Source organism: Syngnathus typhle, linkage group LG10 (genome assembly GCF_033458585.1).
Source record: "Syngnathus typhle isolate RoL2023-S1 ecotype Sweden linkage group LG10, RoL_Styp_1.0, whole genome shotgun sequence".
Lineage (NCBI taxonomy): Eukaryota > Metazoa > Chordata > Actinopteri > Syngnathiformes > Syngnathidae > Syngnathus > Syngnathus typhle.
In genome coordinates this window covers 8,790,267-8,811,319 of record NC_083747.1, presented here as the reverse complement: position 1 = coordinate 8,811,319, position 21,053 = coordinate 8,790,267, and the positions used below count along the sequence as shown (strand labels likewise).

The 21,053-nt window shown below is 41.7% G+C and overlaps 2 protein-coding genes across 4 annotated transcripts in view; one reads left to right on the top strand and one right to left on the bottom strand.

Moving 5' to 3' along the window:
- The window catches only part of mms22l (MMS22-like, DNA repair protein), a 14,004-nt gene extending 11,344 nt beyond the window's left edge, over positions 1-2,660 (top strand). For both annotated transcript variants that reach the window (XM_061289307.1, XM_061289306.1), the window contains exons 19-26: positions 81-223; positions 467-623; positions 714-859; positions 933-1,144; positions 1,258-1,424; positions 1,753-1,849; positions 1,936-2,103; positions 2,179-2,660. In XM_061289307.1, the coding sequence (XP_061145291.1) occupies positions 81-223; positions 467-623; positions 714-859; positions 933-1,144; positions 1,258-1,424; positions 1,753-1,849; positions 1,936-2,103; positions 2,179-2,254 (1,166 nt within the window). In that variant the 3' untranslated portion in view covers positions 2,255-2,660. The remainder of the gene's footprint in view (positions 1-80; positions 224-466; positions 624-713; positions 860-932; positions 1,145-1,257; positions 1,425-1,752; positions 1,850-1,935; positions 2,104-2,178) is intronic.
- Positions 2,356-21,053, bottom strand: klhl32 (kelch-like family member 32). Of its 2 annotated transcripts, none has more exons than XM_061289308.1 (12): positions 20,848-21,053; positions 19,727-19,848; positions 18,783-18,960; positions 15,627-15,734; positions 13,774-13,872; positions 10,883-11,098; positions 7,526-8,252; positions 6,804-6,862; positions 4,891-5,083; positions 4,241-4,335; positions 3,862-4,012; positions 2,356-3,213 (listed from the first exon to the last, which is right to left on the bottom strand). In XM_061289308.1, the coding sequence occupies exons 2-12, from the start codon at positions 19,747-19,749 to the stop codon at positions 3,158-3,160; spliced, it is 1,905 nt and encodes a 634-aa protein (XP_061145292.1). In that variant the 5' UTR covers positions 19,750-19,848; positions 20,848-21,053; the 3' UTR covers positions 2,356-3,157. The 2 variants fall into 2 exon arrangements, with proteins under 2 accessions (XP_061145292.1, XP_061145293.1); XM_061289309.1 differs by having other exon boundaries at positions 18,783-18,957.

Sequence of the window (21,053 nt, the reverse complement as noted above, 5' to 3'; positions counted from 1 at the left end):
TTTTTGTCAGATATTTTATTAGCTTTGTATTAGATAGGAAATTCAAACCCTGTGCTATTTGTGCCCGACCGACCTGATAGACCTCGCTTTGGAGGAGCAGCTGTGTGAACTGACCCGCCTAGTGCTGATGCTTCCTGAGGTGGACGGTCTTTTGCAGAAAGCGAACCTCTGTCCTACAGCCACCGTGACAAAGCCCACGTCAGCCTTGGAGTTGTTTGTAAAGGTAACGCATCATCATCACTGAATTTTGTCGAGAAAGCAACCAAGTGTGTTTACATTTGAGGACAAATCAGATTAGTCTCGTACAAATAAGACAAACACTGTTTGAAGATCATACCTGACGTTTTATGTGTAATACGTGTGTATCACGTGAAATGTATTTTGTGTATGTCCCTGCCATATTTGGCCTACATAGTACATCAAAGATGGAAACTTCACTCACCCATTTGATTCTTTCTTGGGTCAGGCTGTAGGCAGAGTGTACAGCGGACTGCAAGTTTTGTCTGAACGTTCAGCCATGGTGACCAGAGCGCTGGACTACATTGGAGACGTCCTTAAATATATCAAACCCTCTTTTGTCAGCAAGAATCCGAAAGGAATTCAGCTAACTTATTGGGCTGTTGGTAAGAGTCACATGACGTCGATACTGACCTCTGACATGGAGGGTCAAGAAATCGTTGTTTGTTTTTCTTTCTTGGATCATTGTGAGCCAGGCTGCGTCGTGAAGCATTGGAGCCACCTGCTGGTCACATCCAAAGCGCAGCAGTTGCTCTTCCGCATCGTGGATCGGCTGCTACTCCCGCATAACCTCTCTCAGCAAGACACGGCTCTAAGAAACAGTCTGCCACTCTATCTACAGGTTTGGGTCCATATAATCAGAAGACAACTGTAAACGAAGGCATGCATTTATGCCTGTATTAAAATTCCTGCAGGGTCTGTCAGTGGCTTGTAGTGTGTCCCCGTCACAAGGGGCGCACCTGAAGCAACAGCTCCATTCCATCATCCGAAGATATCTTGATCATTTCCTTCCCGTCTCTCCTTCGTTGGGTAGTATCACCAATCATCCCGTGCTTCTCAGCGCATGCGAAGCCATCCCAAATGGCCCTGGGGCCTTGCTGAGGAGGATTATCCTGCAGGTCCTCTGGTATGACTCCAAAATGAGATCTGCCCTGTTTGAAATGTCAACTCCCAATTCAGTTGAAAACATATTGACAAAATACGCTCTAACAATGTCGAAATGTTTTTTTCTCCTATTAGCAAGAGTTTCCTTCAGTTCAAAGGTCATTGTCCTCCACCTCGCCTCGTGCCCGTTCTGTTATTCCTGTGGGAACTTCTAAGACGTAGCAGCGACTCAGACCCTGACCTCCTCACTCTACCGCTTCCTTCTCTACTGCGTTGCTTGATGCTGTGCAATGACCCTCAGGGTGAGGTTTAGTTGATTAGGACTTGCTTGCACTTTTTACTTTACAGGTAACTCTAAATAAATTGAGGGAAACTTCTATGAGGTAATTATACAGTTTGTTTAATAATTATTATTTTTACAGTCCCAACAGAGGCCTCAGTGGGAAACCATAATTTCCATATGGCCCAAAATGAGTTTGTAAAAGTGAAAATGCCCTGTGATTGGCTGCCGTTTGCCCAAAGTTAGGCATCCAAAAAGTTTTAATCAATAATTAAGTATAAAAAGATGTGCTTATTTCTCAGTCAACTGGTTTTATTTTACGGTGAAGTCTCATCCATATTTGTGTGCAGCGCGGAAGACAAGCACAGATGCAGTCCAACTTGTGGTAGAGCGTTGTGCTGCGGGGTCTGCACAAGGACCAAGCGAGCAGCTGATATCTGTCTTAAAGTAACTTTTATTCATTTGTTGCAGTAATCGCACTTAGGAGGCTCCTTGTCGTGGTTTTACCCTCTTTTTTTTTTTTATCTTCCAAGGTCATTTGTGTCAGAGAATGAGGGAGTCTATGACAGGCAGATTTACACTGTTCTGGAGACGGTGGCTGTTTTAGATCCTCTTGTTGTCGAAGCCCTGATTCCCACCCTGTCTCTCACTCTAAGAAACAACGAACACAAGAGAGGACTGGGCAAGAATGCCACCTTAAGGTGAGCAAGCATAAGAATCCACTGCATTGTTGTTGCTTTCTTTAATTTGATGCCTTCGCTTCTTTGTTTAAACAGAAGTGCATACACAAAACTGCTGTGTCTTCTCGGGGAGAGTGGGCAGGCCGAAATATCAAGTTTGGAAGAAGACTAAAGTGCCAAGACCTAAAAATAAGCTTGAAGCATCTTTTTCTGCATAATATTATTATTATTATTGTTAAACATTAGCAACATAAATGTTAAACCTTGGAAAAAAAAAGTTTGTATTGACTTTAATTGATGTTTTTTTCCGCACCCAGGTCCCCATAGTAGCATTACAAAATTGCACTTGCAAAATTGTTATTCAGTACTTCAGCTGTTATACAAGAAAAACTTGTCATTGATTATGTGAGACAAACTTTAAACAATTAAATCTGCAGTGTGGTCCTAAACTAGAGGATTGATACTGTTTGTTAATGCCTATTGAATGTACATGTACTATAGTCATGCAATGTATGCGTTTGACCAGATTGTATATATTGTAAAGAAGGTGTGCAATTAAATTAGTATTTTAAATTTCAGATGATTTGTACTTTGATACATGAAATGAACACAGTTAGATGCTGGATATCATATGCAATTAAATTAGTATTTTAAATTTCAGATGATTTGTACTTTGATACATGAAATGAACACAGTTAGATGCTGGATAGGTTTTGTAGATTGGAATTCTAAATTCCACATACAAAGATGGATGTAGGCAAGCTTAGTGATCCTTATTAGGAAGAAATACAGTGTGTAAAAGGCATATTATAAAAGGCATAATATTTCACAGTATGTCCCATTGCAAGCCATAGAAATGTCTTGCAGTGTGACTTAAGTTTGCTCCTAATCACAAAGGCATGATCCTGTCTGCCACAATCAGCAAATCTCTTTTTTTGGGGGGGTCATTTTCCAGCTTCACTTCACTGCTTTTCTTTTCATCGCACATCAGGGAGATTCTGCTGAAGTACTTCACACTTCACTCTCAGTGGTGTTTTTAGAGTTCATGCATTACTTCAATTTGGTGTTCACTTATCTATTGCTGCTCAATGATCAGGCAGACTAATCCCTCATTTTCTGCGTAGCTTCCAGCTAGAACAATAATACAAAAATCACATTTACAAGTCATTTCTATTTATATTTGAAAAGTCAATATACATACAGTACTGTATTCACTTGGACGGGGACCGACAAGAGAAATGCAGCACCACAATGAATGATTTTTGGTTCAAACAGCCTACTGCTTCGAAAATCAACACGGTAAATTGTTATCTGTGCGTTGAGAATACTAAGCAAATATATTGTTGAACGATAAACAAGTCTTAAACATGTTATGAATCTCTGACATTCCAGAAGGTTGTTAGCAAGTTATTTATTCAACGTATATAAAAAAAATATAAAAAAAGATCTGTCTGCTCAGGTTTATTGACATAGTGAATAATTAAGTATAGGTTGAAATATTTATGTACCAGGGTTTAGTCCCTGCATAATACTAGATTATGCCTTTTGTTTGTTTTTCCTTTCTTTTTTGACACTTGGATGGCTGGTTTGCATTTCAAGGAAACAGGTTTCGCATAGAACAGCAGCAAGTCTTGTCAGGAGAGTTGATCTTATGTGCAAGAGTACTATCATTAACTTTATTTTCAATTCACATTTGCAAATACTGACTGTCAAATATATTACTGTTCCTCAGTTCTGTTTGCATCTTGACATACAATTCACGAGTGGTTTAAAGCGTACCAATCCTGTGATGGGGTACTTGGAGTGTCTGAAGGTTGGGGCATGTGAAATATGGAGCAGGTAAGAAACAAGTTGCTATTCCATTTGAGGCGAATGGCAACGTTGGCCCGTAGAAAACCTCCTCTTTTCCCTCTCGACTCAGATCAAGCACCTGAAACGAGACGTACAAAGTGAGCAGCATTATGTAAAAAAAAAATAAAAAATAAACGTTCCTAAGATAGAGACATTCAGAAGGGTCAAATATTTTTTGCACTAATTTGATGCATTGTTAAATTCTTCCAAATACTACAACATTGCCGTTTCCAAGACACCATGCACCAAAGTGGCTGTGTCGAGGATAAGGGATGAACAGTTTCAAATGTGAAATGTTTTCCCTCACCTGAATACATGCCAGAGGCTCATTGGTCCAAATGGAGTACCCTCCAACCACATAGATCCTATCATCATGGACCGCCACTCCAGACTCATTCTGACCTGAGAAGGAGAAAGGCTAATGAAGGGGACACTTTCACAGTTTCAACTCCCATCTTCTTTCAATATGTACTGTATGGCATTCATTCGGTGACAACTATACATGAATTAAGTTGTCCCAATTGGAATATGTAAAGACATAGTGGAGCATTGGTTGATTAGTGGGAGGACCGTGGTTGGGATCCCTGTTCATGCCTTCCTGTGTGAAGTTAGCAGGTTCTCCCTCTGCTTGTGTGGAAATTTTGTATACTGCAGCTTTCTCCCACTTTCAAAAATCATTCTCATTAGTCTGACTGATGCACCCAAATTATCCATGGTTGTGAGTGTGTGTGTGTAACTGGTGTCCTGTGATGGAATGACGACCCTGGTTAAGATAAACCCTTAACCTTTCAATCAAACTTTTTTCTTTTAATACATGGATCGTTTCACGGAGCGCTTGTGTTGGAGGTGAATGTTCATTTGAGTAAAGAAGAAGCAGACTTTGTCCAACATCAGCTGCTCTGAATTCCACTCCACCACTTGTGTCTGTGTGTTGTAGGCGTTGTCCACTTTCCCCACCTGTTAGGAGGCTGAAGGAGCAGCGCGTCCACTGGTCCACATCCAGGCTGTATGAGTCGATGTGGCGAACCAGAACCCGGTCGTTATTGTAGTCCAGGTCATTCCCTCCGAGCACGTAAAGCTTCCTTCTCACCGCTGCCATCACGTGGTAGACGCGCCTCTGCAACATTGGACTGCGTGCTAACCACTGGTCCTGAAGAACAGGAGGACGGACGGGGAGAGTCAATGAAAGGTTCAAAGGAAGCGAGGAGAAAGTGAAGGTGAATTAAGAAATGTGGGTATTTGATGTATGCTCTGTATACTCGATAAAGAATGTGGCGCCAAAGCTCTGCTTTGTATAAACGAATTCACTCCCTATTTCTAACTGTACGTTTTAGCTATTTTCCGTTAGAGACTATATAAGAGAGGGAGAGAGGGAGAGAGAGAGAGAGAGAGAGAGAGAGAGAAAGAGAGAGAGACTGCATGCGTGCTTGATTGAGGCACAAAAAGTGTGTATGCGTGTGTGTGTGTGTTGACGTGTGGCCATCTGTTGAGGGTACAGTCAGTGCGGGGTTGCTGTTGCTCTGGCAGGTGAATGTAGATTGGTGGTGAATACAAATGAGCCTCTCTCGTGCCGCTCTCTCGCCCTTGCTAGCAGGCCAACATGAACAAACATAGAGCCATATGGATGTGCGCCTCACATGTAAACATGCCGCATACCTCCACATTAGGTGCAGTCTTAAAAAGATGCAGAGGCCTTGCATGTTAACAGCTGGCTCATATGCATACACAAACAAACACTGGAGCTCACTACATTCCACTGTAATTGGCTGCATGAGACTATTCTACTTCAAATTATTTTTGATTGGGTTGTACTTGAATTTCATAGGGCAGCTATTTTCTACCAGGCTGCCATGACATTGCATGAGATGTACTACTACTATTAATAATAATCATTTATGAGGAAAAACAACCTCTGTATTGACGCCACAGCCAATGGCAATCGCATTTATGGCATGAGCGGCTGAGTATGTAAGTTGCACCCATGAAAAAACTTGCCAAATCTGTGACAATGTCAAACAGCTTGTTTTGCTGTTGCCATCAATTCTTCTTTTGAGCTTTTGCCTGGTCTCTGCAAACGCTGAAACCTCAATTCGTAGGAGTGTTATTCAGCACTGGTCGAAGTGGAGAGAAGACTCTGAGAATTCTGGGCTAATATTGGTGCAGTGACAGAATAACATATTTTGGTGAGGGAATTTTGATAGTGGCAAGCGCAATCTCCCTCACTGGAAAAATAATGCTTGTCATCCAATGGAGGCTATCTCAATTGGTTTGGTCAGAGAACATTTAATATGTTTTTCATGGGTGCAACCGATATACTCACATCTGCTGCTGTCACGCCCGTGCCAGAGCACGCTCGGCCGTCAACTTCCCTCAGCCACACCCCTTTCGTCACCGGAATGTCTGTCACCTGATTCCTCTTGTTACCCTGTGTATTTAAGCCCTGTCCGTGTGGTTCTCCCTGTCGGTGTCTGCTGTTCTGTCCCGTCCCTGTCCGTGCCCTGTCATTTGGTTTCCCCTCGGTCTGTCTGGAGGCTCACGGTCAGTATTTTAACCTTGTCCAAGTGGACTTAAGTCAGTCTGTCTGTGTCTTCGGTTCCCCACCTACCTCCCTTCCAACTACCTTTTACCTCAATAAACCCTGGTCCAAGCTGCATTTGGTCACCCTGCTCCATTCCGTTCCTGACAGCTGCTCATCCAACAAAAGTTTCCTAAAAATGTGGCATCATTCTAAAGTGTTTGTTTCTATCAATACTTCATTCTTAGCTATTCCCATCTATAATGTGAATGAGATGAGGTAGCCATGCACAGTATTGGTTGACCAAGAAAAAAACAACCATTTGTGCCATTATTGTGACAATACAAATAGTTACCTGTTCTGGCTCGTATACCATCAGGCGATTCTGGTATTGAGCTGTGTTTGTCACCCCACCTGTGAAACAAGATAAATTAAAGAAAACAGTAAAGGATATGCAGAACTATGCTTTTTTTGTTGTTTTTAAAGGAAATACTTTAAATACTTTAAATCAAACTCATTTTTTTCACGGGCCGCATTGTAGTCATAGCTTCTTTCGGAGGGCCATTAAGACTGTCAGCCCAAATGTATGAGCACCTCATATTATATAGAGTAAAAGCTACAAAACAAACTGACAAATAACTTGTTTTTAAATCAGATGAATAAAAACTGGTCAAAAAAACATATTAATAGTGAAGACAATTTGCAATTCTAGTAATGCCACACGAATTTGATGCACAATTTGTCTTCGCGGGCTGCATAAAATGATGTGGCGGGCCGTAACTGGCCCTCGGGCCTTGAGTTTGACACCTGTGCTTTAAATTATCAAACATAGAAAGTGTGGCACTTATCTCATTGCTTCAACTTTACACTGATGGGAAGGTATTCTTTGAAATTTTAGTGTATATCTAGTGGATTGCTAAGGTCCATTTATTTTTTTCCCACTGTGGCACAAATGAGATCTTTCGATTTGTCTTGTTACAACAGTGTTGGTCATACATTTTTTTTAGATGAATTGTTTGACGAGGCGTATCTCAGTAATTTGGTGCACATAGCATACATGTATTGTTGAGTGTTTACCTGAGACCCAGAGCAGGTTTTCAGCCACACAGCCTGCGTGGCATGAAAGCGATCGGTCAAAGGGTTGCACATACATCCACTTATTCTTCTTGGGACAGTAGCGCTCTACTGAAGGAAGCACCTGCCTCAGCTCGTTCCTGCCACCCACTGCATACAGGTACTGACCCAAAGCTCCCAGTACAAAATGTTCTCTGCAGGCCTTCATGGAGGCAATCTCAGTCCAACGGTTTGCCCTCGGGTCATATCGACAAGCAGTCCTAACTGCACACGTCCTCCCACTGGTGTGCTCCATCTCGCCGCCCACAACAAAGAGGAAGTTTCCCATTACAGACACACAATGGTGGCTGCGCCCGGTGGGCATTGGTGCCAACTCGCTCCAATTGGAGGCTCCCGCCACGCGCACGTGCTCTTGTGCAGCCGGATTGAAATAACGCAGCTCTCGGACTCTGCACACCTCACGTTTTCTCCCTCCGGCTATATAGAGAGTGAGGGATTGGAAGCGAGGCCTGGTGCGAGCTGACTGGTGAAGGGGCTGTGAAAACGTGCTGTGATGATAGTCCAGGGCTTCATCTACCAAAGCAGCAACAGTGGAACTGGACTGCACCAGGGGATGGCTACAGGCTAGGTGGTGCAAGGTTGAGACGTCCATCAGGCCATAGCGGACATGTTGCAGAAGATCCGCGGTGTACTGGTAGCGACAATCATGTTCCAACCACATGACGACAAACTAAAAGGGGAGAACACAGAAAGCGTGATGAATGTTACAGCACAGATGCAATTATCAAGTAAAATCTCAAAAGCTGTAGCTCATCAGCTTCAGCAGGAATTATGGTGAAAACTTAAATTTCTCCATTGTTGGAATAACAAAGACCTTCTCTATTCTACCATCAAAAAAAAAAAACTATTGTCAAGATGCATCAAGAGATTTAATAAGTCCTTCTCCCCTCGTCAAATAACCATTTTGGTTTATGTGTCCTGGTATGATAATTGTAATTCACACTGCACGGTTGATGTTGGCAGGCAGCTAATTGTATGTTCTCTACTCAGAATAATAGTAAATAAGAATAGGAAAGACACACACAATAATCAAGTATTTTCCTTTAGTGGGTATATTTAATACATCATCAAGGGCTGAACAAAAACAGTAAGAGAGGACGAACACACTGATTAACAAATAAAAAAGTGCAGGGGGAATTTGAAGGGAAGAAACAACGGAGGACTCCTAATCATGATTATTTTTTTCTAGATACCTACAGGCTATTATGAAAAACTCAGTCAAACCAACACAACATCTAAAAGTCAAGACTGTAAATATCCACAGGCACAGTCTTTTGTTTATTGCAGGCGAACTGGGTAATTGAACTTGAGAGCTGTGGAAGGTTATTTAGCCGCTGTGAGGTGTGAATGTGGGCAAGATGTCTGGAGATTACTGATTTCATTATTATGTAAACAATGTGATGTTGCTGTGAAGATGATTTAGTAGAATATATATATATTTTTATATATACATATAAGTGACAATTGTGTTGTTGAGAAGAAAAGGAAGAAGATGCATAAATCATCGATTATTATCTACCCTCAGTCATTGCTCTTTTTTCAAACATCACTTAAAGGTTGAAAACGGCAACAAACACGCAAGTCAGGATTCCATCATTTTGTGGTGACTGCAGTCTTTGCTGTCGCTCACCCTGTTTTTCTCCTCTTCATAACGCTGAAGTGACACCGTGCATGCCTGTGTGAGTGTGCGTGTGTGTGTGCGTGCGTGTGTGTACGTGTGCGCATGTGTGTCTGCGTGTTTGCACGGCGGCAGCTGACTGTGAAGGTCACGCTGCATCACACAACTTCCTCGGGGCACAGAATAAATCAACTGCTTCCGCTCCACGCTGGAAGAGCAAGCGCATGTGTGTTTGCCTGTGTGTAAAAAGGGTAAAGTGAGGGAAAGAGATAGTGGCAAAGAGGGGAGGGATGGGGGTGCGCGACATGAAGGCAAAGTAAAGGAAGGCAAGAAAGAAGAGAGGGGAACAAAGCCAGAGAAAATGTGATTTTCCGAGCATGAGAGTCTCTGAGAAAACTCAGGGTGACAATGATTGACAGCTCAGCTATATCGGTCTGATATTGGTGTGCAACACCCCGCCCCCCTTTCACAATTTTGGACGATGGCCCTCTCTTCCTGTCCGCATCCGTCTGATGCTCAAATTAACCTTCTGGGCGCAGTGAAGGAGGCCTAAAGCAGCCTAATCAGAGACTGATTATGGCGGCGGCGGATGGTTAAGGGGTCAGCGTAATTGTGCCATCAGAGGCCTGATTGTTTTCAATCAGACGAGCGGGCGACTGACAGCTGGGGGATTGGGGCCCTGATGGAGGCGCGGAGGGCCTAATCAGAAAAGAGAAGGGGAGAACGAAAGAAAGGGAGTGAGATCGCAGGAAGGAGGGAGGGCACATGGGGGGAGGCTGATTGGCGCAAACGAACAGTCAAAATGGCAAGTCCTCACGCCGCACTGGCGCCTCACGCTACCGGCGACGCACACACCTTGACACTTCATCAGACAGCCACACAAGCCACGCTTGCTTGCTTACACACATGCATGAATGCATGGCAATCAATCACATACACATTCAGAAAAAGTCCACTGTGATTGCAGGTCAACACAAACAAACATTATATGAGGTGCAGATGGCAGTCTTTAATTTGTTCTATTAGCAGAGTGTTTGTTTTGGATCGTGTCAATCATTTCTGGTTGTCTATTTTCCAGTTGTGTACCAAGTGACGATTAATCTTGAGTTAAAACCTGTTACATGGCTTCACATTTTTCTGTCATTGGGGCAGCTTGGTCAAGTGAATGAGAATGCGGCCTGTGACGAAAGGGCCCCTGGTTTGATTCCCTTCAACGTCATTGGCAGTGGGATTTGATTTTATTGCACACTGTACATCATCTTTGTTCTTTATCCAAAGTCTTATACGCTGCATTCAGAGGTATTAGAACGGTGAAGCCAAAGCCATTATTTTTGCCGTCAGCTGAAACAAATATGGAGCAAAGATAAAGATGAGAAAAGAGATAACAAAAATTCATTTTCTTTTCATGTGTTTCTATCGGAATCTGATACACTACTTCAATTTTTTAGGTGTACTGATTTTGTATTGGAAGAAATAATTATATAAAGTGAATAAATGTGCCGCAGGGCCGTGTGGTTGACACCTCCACCTCACAGTTCAGAGGTCGCGGATCCAAATCCGGGCTGGAGTTAAGTCCCTACCCCGCTGAGCAGCCGACAAATGTTGCATTCGCATCACAGTCCGTTCAAGGTCGCAAATGTTCCCAAAACATTCACTAGACGTTTAAGCACACATTCCCATACCTTCCATATCTCTTCTTCACTCAGCGAGGTGAGACGGTCACTCTTGAGGACCTCCTTGAGAAGGTGGAACGGCAGCTGCAGGGCCTCCTCCTGCCTTGTCTGGCTCAGCTCAGACAGGTGACCCACCAAAAAGTCCACCACAGCCTCCTCCAAAGAAGGAAGGTGGAAGAGGTCGGCCACACGGTACAACTCCAAGTAGTTGACGCTGCTCAATTCCTGCAGACATGCAGAGAGTTTATATTTGGGGACCTCTGACTCCATTTAAATCAAGAATAATATAGTACAACGGAAGGAACGTACTCAACAAAAAAGGATGGAAAAATACTAATGGGCAGCTTTGCTAAAATGTTCTATTAGTAGCCGTACAATACAACACGCTCCAATATTACGGTCAAATCTAAGTTCTAGTTAGCAAATGCGACAAATTCCCATTTGCCAAACATTTATTATTGAGTGCATGTGCTTTATCAGACAAGCCACAAATGTGCAGTTTTTACATTAAGCCTAAAATGATTTCAATCTCACAGTGTAATGAAAAAGCAGTGAGGGAGAAAGGCAATAAGTGTTGGAGGGGCAAGGGGGGGTGATCAAAGTAGATTGAAAATGTGGAATACGACTGCCACCTTCTGGCATTGCTGAATAGAACAGAATGTTGGAATGAATGTTGGCCAGTGCTGTGGCTATGTGTAGTACTGTACCTGCAGATGACATAAATCACATCCATATTCTGCACAGGAGACAATGGATACACATTTGAACTCAGCTTAGTTTATTTTTTAGTTTCATTAAACAAATTAAATTACGGTTATGATGATTGCTGTCCTTTTAATTAAATTAAAGTACCGTGCACCGTATGAATGATTTTGATCAATTAAGTATTCACTGCACATCATTACTCACAATTATGGGGGTAGGTCATGGTGACACACGACTCAAAGGGATTTTTAATGCCAGTATTGATGCAATGTGTACTAGGTAATCAATAATAATCATTTGACCTTGCCTTGGGCTAATACCTCTAATGCAACATCTGGTGCAACTCGGGTCAGATGTAAATATGCACAAGTACATATTGTTACTGACATTAATAAACCTGACATTAATAAACAATCACTTAGGCAAGAGCAACGTTTGGTTTGCACTGAGGGTTAAATATACACCAAACACACTGCAGATGTGTGTAATAATTGGAGCAGTTCTGAATGCACTTATCTTGTACTCACACACAAGTATTTAACAGGGGAATTTTAAAATGTATGTTGTGCACCTGAGAGCGTCTAAACGTCTAAACGGGTTAATATTCCCACAGGAATGGCTCCAGGATGTCCAGTGCAATAAAACTCCTGATCTGGACATGACATCTACCCATGCTTAAGAGAAACCAGTGTGTTTGTATTATTAACATTTTCAGGACATAGATCAATGTCATCGATGTTGGTGAGGTGCAACTAGTAGTGTGACAAAAGACATTGTGCAGGTGTAACAAAAAACAGTACATGCAAAAAAGTCCCGCAACGATTCACTCTCACTGGAATATCCTTACCCCTCTGTCCACAAAATGCTGACGTATATTAGCCAACTGCACGCTGTGCACTGCAAGTCCCTTGCTCAAAGCCCTTTGACCAAAGCTTGGATGAAGCTGGCAGAGAAATGTCTCAAACAGATTATATTTTTTAGCTGGCAGTGGGAAGGGGAGGTTGCCACTATGCCTTTATCTGCATTTCTGGCTGAGAGAAACCTTTGCATCCAAGGCATGCAAGGTCATCGTCCCAATTCTCCTGACATCCAAAAGGATGGGTGCATTCACTGAGTAAGCAGAGAGAGACGTCGGTCAAGCTCGGACACCTGGCAAGGCACTGTCACGCAAGGGTAGAAACCAATGCAGCAACCAAGACACGTACGCTACTGTTTGAAAGTCATTTTGTCACCTCTCTTAATAACACCTCTTAGCTTAAGCCAGCAAAACACGGTCTTCTTCATTTAATCTGGAAAAGAGCTTTCCGCTGACTGACCAAAATTCACCTTTGACAACCTTCTGTCAATGGCAAGCGTGTGCTTGATATATTTTCATAAATAATACCGCTGCGTCATATTTGCTTTTTCATACATAATATATTTTGTTGGAAAGCCATTTTTCTCTTTTTTTAAAATTGTTTCTGCCTTTTTAGTAAACACATTTAAATGTGTTTTACAGACAATGATTAGTAAAAATTGGAACACTCAACTGTATTTACGAAGCACTTTAAAACAACCATCGTTAAATACAAAGTGCTGTAATTGCAAAACATTGTCCGTCATTAATGTGACCTACTGTACAACTTGTGTAACTTAATAGATTTTTTTTTCTTACATAACTTTAAGAGATGGAAGGGACAATAAACAACCGAGGTAAGAGTGATCACTGGGTTGTGTTCAGAATTAACCAATCACATTCAAACTTATATGAGAGTCAGCACACACTTACCACAGTGTGTGGGTGTGTGCGTGTGCATGCATGAGTGTGTGCTTGCATGAAGCTGCTTGGGCTTTTGGCTTCCAGAAGCATTTAGGCTTCATAGCTAGTTTTTGTAAAACAGTCTGGTGGAATCAAATGTGGGAAATGTGCTACATATTGACAATGAACTATGAATATAATACAAAAAAGCCCAGAAGTAGAATAAAATAACAATAAAATAACAATAATAAAAGAATAAAGATATTCCGAACTGTGTCATTTTTCGACATTCCTCTTCCATTTCTCATAGCAAAGATACCAACCTTACAAGCAGAATGGAACTGTTATGCGCACCCCGATAAATTTATGCGCACCCCGATAAATACAGTAAAGGTATAGAAGCATTATCTAAGACCTCCATCTTGTCAGGGAAGGAGCATGATAAATGTTTTTTTACCTGGATGAGGTAGTGGGAGCAGATGCTTAGGAGCTCCAGCAGCTGAAGGTGGCTGCCAGCAGACAACACATCCTGGATCACCGCTGGCTCCAGCACAATCTGCCCACAGGAGAACATTGTCATATACTCTATGTCATAATAACCCTTAAGCAATTCACAGACGTCTATGATAAAATGATTCAAATTATCCAAACCCAAATTGTTTGTTTTAATCTTATCCCGTATCAAAATGTGAAATTAGCTGACTACATCCTATTTCTAGTTATGAGCTCCTAGCGTTAAAGTGGACTATATCAGTGCTCCGGTTTTCATTAAGTGGATTGGGTTGCATGTCGGCCAGGGCATTTATAGATCACTGCTGCGAGTCTCAGTTAGGGACTTGAAGACTGCTTTGCATCCTGATCGTCTGTGACTTTTTGAGATTGAGTGATGAACCTGAAGTTTGAAATTCATTTGTTATTCAGGAAAGTTCTTTGTGCGGAAGGATGGTGGTGGACGTTTCCAGAAGGATAGAAATGGATGCAGCAAAAACTTTCTTCCAGAAGAGCCAGTAGCAAAGGATGGCCCACAAGAATGGACTGAGAACCACAACTGGTAGATTTTATCTTGTGCAGATGATATGCTGTATTCTGAAGATCAGTCAGTAAACTGTAAGGCAAGTGGTAGGGGAGAGTGTGGCCTGCAGCAGAGGATGGTGGTGTGTAAAATGACTCGTGTGGTGGTGAGGAAGATTAGGAAGACAGATGCAGAGCATAGAACCATATGGTGGAAGCTGAGAAAGGAAAAGGGTTGTGCGGCTTTATGAGAAGACGTGACACAGGCTCTTGGTGGGTAAGAGTTTCCAGATGACTGGATCAATACAGCCAAGATGGTGAGGAAAAACAAGCAGGAGAGTACTTGCTGTCTCTTCTTGAAAAAGCCATGGAAATTGCAATAAAACATAACATAAGATAACATAACAATAGCTTTGAGCTTCTATTGTTTAAAAAGGCATAAAACATCAACATTTTCCAGTTATAGCAAAAACATCCCGTGACAGCATGTCAGATCAACCTGACATGTGGGTGAAGGATTTTAGTGGGTTATTATTTACGATGTGAGGGTAAGCATATTGCCCTCATCTCATCTGCTATCATCTCCACTGGGCTGACGAATAGCTGAGCCAACTGATGCAGGCGGCTTGCAAGCCTGCTGTTGACCTACTTACACCTCCAAACCAACTACTCCTTGCTCATTTCCACTGTATAAATAAGATTAGGGAGTAATTACAACTTCAGTTTGCTTGTGGGACAGAATCTTGCTGATGCAAGGGTAAAAGAAGGTCATATGACCTGGTCAGACACTTGTGACTGGTGAGAGTACATGAATGGCAGAAAACTAATACAACCTGATTGGAAACCTACACATTGATCCACCGTCACGCTGCTGATTAAATGCTCTTGAGATTAAAGTGCTAATCTGCAAAAACCTTGCATCATTTTTTTAGATGACGTATTTAGCTGCATGAAAAAACACTCAGAGCAATGTCCATTTTAAAAGGCTCAAATATTTTTCAATGCCTTTGTGTTGAAGATATCATTTGCAAATTACAGGATTAAAATATTTAGGTATTAATAAATCAGTATATAATTGTAAAATTGGATAAATTAATAGTGACGGGCGTAAAATGAAAAATTTGAAGAAAGATGCAGTACAGCACATTTAACTCAATAATTATAGACATGAATAGCAAAGCATCAGAAAAAATCATGTCTTTTTAGAATTAATTCATAAAATGGAATTGAGAAAGAAAAACCCAGCTCTTTTCCTTCTTTGTCTTTATTCCTTCTACTAATTCATGTGGATGTTCTTACCTGTCCGGTGTAGGCAAAGTCCAAGGCGTGTTTCAGTCCAACACTGGTCACTCCTTGCAGAGTCACTTCATCAGCCACACTCTCCACCATGCACAAGCTGAACATAGCCTGATCAAACGACATAACATGGAAGTCAGATGAAGGACTTCACAATTTTCTCGAACAATTAATTGTTTTTTCCCAGACTCTCGATGTTTACTTATCAGTATTTCATTCGTGATTTGTAGCTGCACTGCAAAACGAGTTGTGGAGCTGCACAACAACTCAATTATTCAACCAAGAGACAACAGCCAAGAAACTTCCAGTATTGATTGCCTTCCTCAGCATAAATATAAATAGCACAATCAGTAATTTGTGATACACAGCACCTCTTGTCGTTCTTGCCCTATAATGGATGCACACAAACATGCACGCAAACATCTGTGCAAAATCAAAGCAGTGACCACAGTGTCTGTAGTCTGACCCTGCTGAGTGCAGCTTTGGTCATCAAAGCTATTGATTGCAGTCATGGCATGATGGGATGTCACCCACTGATCCGGGACCCAGTAAAGCAGTGTAACAGTAAAGAACAAAAGGGTCATGTTTCAAACAAGGACAGTATATGTATTGCCTACATTGACCATTCTTTTTTCCTCAATTTTATTCTCTGGTTGTCTATCAAAAGTGGAATTTAATTTAATCAAAACCAAAATTCTGTATTATGAGAAAATGATAGAGCACCTTTTTAATTGTCAGTGAAAGAAATATGCCAAATTAACTTTTTTTTTTTGCACAAGTGTAACCCTGCACTACAGTGGCAGACTGGTGTATCGTCTGATTTGTCAGTATAAAGAATAACATTTAGTTTAGCTATTTGATTTCATGTCATTTGACAGGTCGACCTAATGAAAAATCCAGTGTGTGCGCATAACAATGCATCAAAGACCCAGAGGCAGGGCTGTTAAAACATCCTTCTGTCACAAAAACAATGCAATCCCTAACCCTAACCTCCACTGGCGTTTTTGATGATTCATGGCACACATGAACTTTAACTCAGCATCACCTCTCCACCCTCTCCTCAGGCAAATGGCCACGCGAGAGTAGGAACAACTTGAATTTGTGCCGAATCGTGTCCGGTGCTTGCACAGCCTAGTTGCTCTACCATAGAGCCAATTAAAAATAGACTGGTCCATTAGACACAGGGAGTGTGACGGTACAACCAGATGAATGATGGTAGCGGCGCTGTAGTTTGTCTGCACAGATGAGTGAAAAAGAAAAAACTGCACTGTGCAGGTTCATCTCAGCTTTTGTGTCATGACTGTGGGCATTGAAAGCGTTTGGTGAGCTGTCTGTCCCTTGCATGACTGTTCTTGACCTTGGTGTGGGTGCTAAGGGACAGCTGATGATGGATAGCTCTGCTGACTTGGGACCCTTGAGTCCAGCTCACTGCAGTCTTTTTCCTATGAAGCTACAAGAGGAGTACAGTGCTGCACTTAGCCTGACCTTTTGAGGGAAAAAAAAAAAAAAAAGACTGATTATTCGAACACATTAATGCCATAAGTGCCACACGTATTGGCCAATGTCACGAATACTGATACCATAATATAAAGCTGGTATCGGCATCGATACCGATCCTCGGCCATCCCGAAATTGACAGGGCAAAATTCAGACCCCTGAATTAATTATAATTCAGTTATTGGTGTAGTCCATAATATATCAGAAAATGAAAATAAAATGTTGAGCATTGTTAAAAAGCAAATATATTTTTGATTCAATACAAAGATAATTTGTCCACTTTCATGCAGAACTACAGAAATCAGATATTTACTTATGAAAAACTGAAATTTGAGATTAAAAACTGTAATTATACATTATCAAAATAATTATTTGATATTTTATATTTTTTGAATTAGCGGTCCATTAATTTTATCACTAGCTATACTATACAGTATAGGGTCACATGTTTAATATGTGGCAGATAAGAAAGGAACACTTTGTGCAGGTAGCATACTTAATTCGGTTAGTTTTATTGTTCAGACTGTCGCTCAATTTAAGAAAAGGCCTGGAAAAGTGTTGTTGGTTCCAAAAGTAACACAGAAGTTTGTTTTGATCACTTCATTACATCTTGTTTGCCTAATCTGCACACACACAAAAAACTAATGATAGTTTAAATTCTATTTCCAAGCCAATCTGATTGTTGCCAGGCAACTTCACTGTTCCAGGCAGTTTTTTTCTCTCATATCCAGTCGTTTTACTATTCTAAAGTACTTGTCTAATATTTTTAGCTGATATCAGTGTTTTAAAAAGAAATGAATTTGGACTCTCCTTCAGATTTGTCTGGGGGGGACAACGGGGGCATCCATGAGTGTGCGATCCGGGCGTGACTGATTTACTTTCCAGACGTTTTAGCAATGTGACAACATTGGAAGAGACAGGTGACACATTTGAATAACTCACGCTTGGTCAGGTATTTCATTACAGCCACTCACCAGTGAGTCGAATGTTGTGTTCACACCACTTCTATGTGTACTGTGTGTGTGTGTGTGTGGGGGGGCAGAGAGTAGTGAATGCATGGTCACTACTAACAGCAGCAGTTTAATCTAATAATCCAAGTCTTGACCAGCACAATAATTTGGCTTGGTTAGTACTCGGCTTGGAAGGAGGAGAAGAGGGGTCTGACTCACTCGCCCAATCTTTCTGCAAGGAGAAGTAAAAATAACCTCTACTCGCACAGACGACAAAATCCTACAGGCCGACTTGGACGAATTTAATCTGCCTTTCATTTTCAACAGGGATTAGATTTGATTTACTAATCTGCGCTGTGTCTCTAAATCAAATCTCATTGGTGCCCTGTTCTTGTGCAGTCTACCTCATCTCCACAGTATATGGCTGCAAATATCAGTAAGTATCAGTTAAAGCTTAATTTGAGCATAATTCGGCTAGAAACAGCAGGGCTGAATTAGATCGCTTACCCTCAAGATAGCCAATGAGCACACAGTTTGCATGTATTCAAGTGTAAGTAAGTCTGTCATATTTGTTTACTATGTTTGTGCGTTATTGTGTACTACTACATGTAATAGAAATGACTAATCAAAGGCGGATCTAAGAAAAAAAACATGTGCGTGCTTGAAGTTTGCCAAAGATATTATTTTAACGAGTATTAGATTCTACACTCACCCGGAAGTAATCACTGCATGCTGCCAGGATGGCTTTGTGAGCATGGAACTTTTGATCCCCGGCCACCAAAGTGACGTCACATAGAAGACCATCTTTTCTCTGCTGGTTGAGGGCAGACAGGACTGAGTCCTGATGTGATTTGGATTGGCAGAGTCTCTGTCCTGTCAGCATCTCCCTGCTGACGGACACAAAAAAATTATACACAGACTTACCCCTACACAAAGCTCAAATTTGTTTACGTCTCCTTTTTATTTGGTTTCATTTAGATTTGATGAATTCATTAGTAGTTCAGAATATCAACACAATTCAAGCAGCAATTAAAACAGCACTGAATAACATCTTGCTGATTTTATGCCCGGCAATACCAACAATATTTCATCTTTTGAAGAAAGATTGATATGTAGACTAGATTGGGGATTGTAATTTGTCGGACTGACTGAGTGTCTAAGTAACTGACAGGTAGTAGTGCGATAGGTTGAAATGGTGAGTGCATATTTTCGAAAATCCTCCAGCCTTCTTCTCTCGTCCGCCTCCCTCATCAGTATGCCACGCTGTGCATCCAAATCCATCTCTGTCCATTTAGTGTTGGCCATCCTTGTGAATACATTAGCCTGCCAAGCGACACACTCTGTAGTGTTGGGGTGTAAAACAAAGAACATAATGAATGCGTGTGGGTTTGAATGCATGAGCACACGTGCGCCTGTGTGGGGCCAGAAGTGAGACGACTGATGAGTCAGTGTGTTTGTTTGGAGACTGGAGTCTGCAAGGAGGAGCCCAAGAACAATTGCGCCATTGAAGTGAAAAGAAATGATAGCATTTAAAAGCCTAAGGAGGGACGTGATGCAAAAATATATATATTTTTTTAAAATCAATAATTCCATAGATTCGATTCTAAGTAATGCAGATTTTATTGAGCAAAACTATCATGATGACACAGTATTTACCTGAGGCTGCGTTCAGGAGGCATGCCCCTGGATGCAGGGTGAAGGGACTTCTTTGGAGGCTGAGTGGAGGTGCTATATATCTCCTGAGGACTGAAGTCTCCTCGCCAGCAAAATACATCAGCCTGATGGGACAGAGCAGAGTGTCAGCTTTTATCAGTCCATCCAATGCACTCAAATTCAGTGTGGCAACCTTCTATGTGATGCGTGAAAAAACCCAACTGCACATCAAGCATCGTGCCAACTTCTCACTTGACTCACACATTGCCCATTATCATTTTTACAGTTTCCTGGACCCGGCGGTGATGCACATGAGGATTTTCTGTAGCTTCAACTTCAGAAATGTTACGCTGCACATCTAGATTGTATCGTATCTCACAGTGAAGTTGATAGCAAGCAGCCACACTGACTGGAACAATTCCAAACAGCAAGTCTTCTCATATAGCTATTCAAAAGATGTTTATATATGCAAACGTGCATGCTTCATCTCATCTTCCTTTAGAGAGTGGTTCCCGGCAAGATCTAGTTATCGATCCATTCGTGAGTGACCTTCAAAAACATGGCCACAGGCAAATGCATTTGATGGATGAAGTTGAGGTCTTTCATCTCCCTTCATAGACTAATATGTGATTGTCACATTAAATATTTGAAGTTATGTAACAAAGGGGAGGTGGGGGGCATGCTATTCCAGTGTATGTCCTATCCTGTATTTTTGTAACTGTAACACAGATACTTATCTCACAGTCATATGGCGAAACATATGATGATCAGATGATCATCACAAGAAGTAGGCCATTCTCTGCAAACAATAATAGTCACTTGACTGAAAACAACTATTAATACTATACTGGATGTCACAGACTAAACACAATCCGGATTTAGACTCAAACACAAGATGAAAAAGTGAATGATGGTGAAGGAGGTTTGCGTTGGCAGATAAGTAGACACCGCGCTGACTATCACTTTCCAAAAGCTTCCAGCCGTCAAATGGGTTTCTTAGCAACAGGCTCGCGCCTTGTTCCAGCAAGTAAAGCCTCTTATTTCCATCGCACACAATATGTATTGCACACACTCACATTCGGATATGCATAGTTGTCAGTGCCCCACAGCTCACGCATACGCACCTCATATGTCAGTATCCTATCCTTGTCCGACTGCTTCTTTGACAGTAAAATTGTCCGAGCACGCCGCTATTGAAGCACATCTGCAGGTAAACGAAGGAAGCACGACGATGGTGAAAAAGGCGTCTGTCAACAACACTTTATTTGTGTAGTGACAGACTGTCAGTGGAACACCTAAAATGTTACAGCAAAACTCCGCCTCCCCGCTG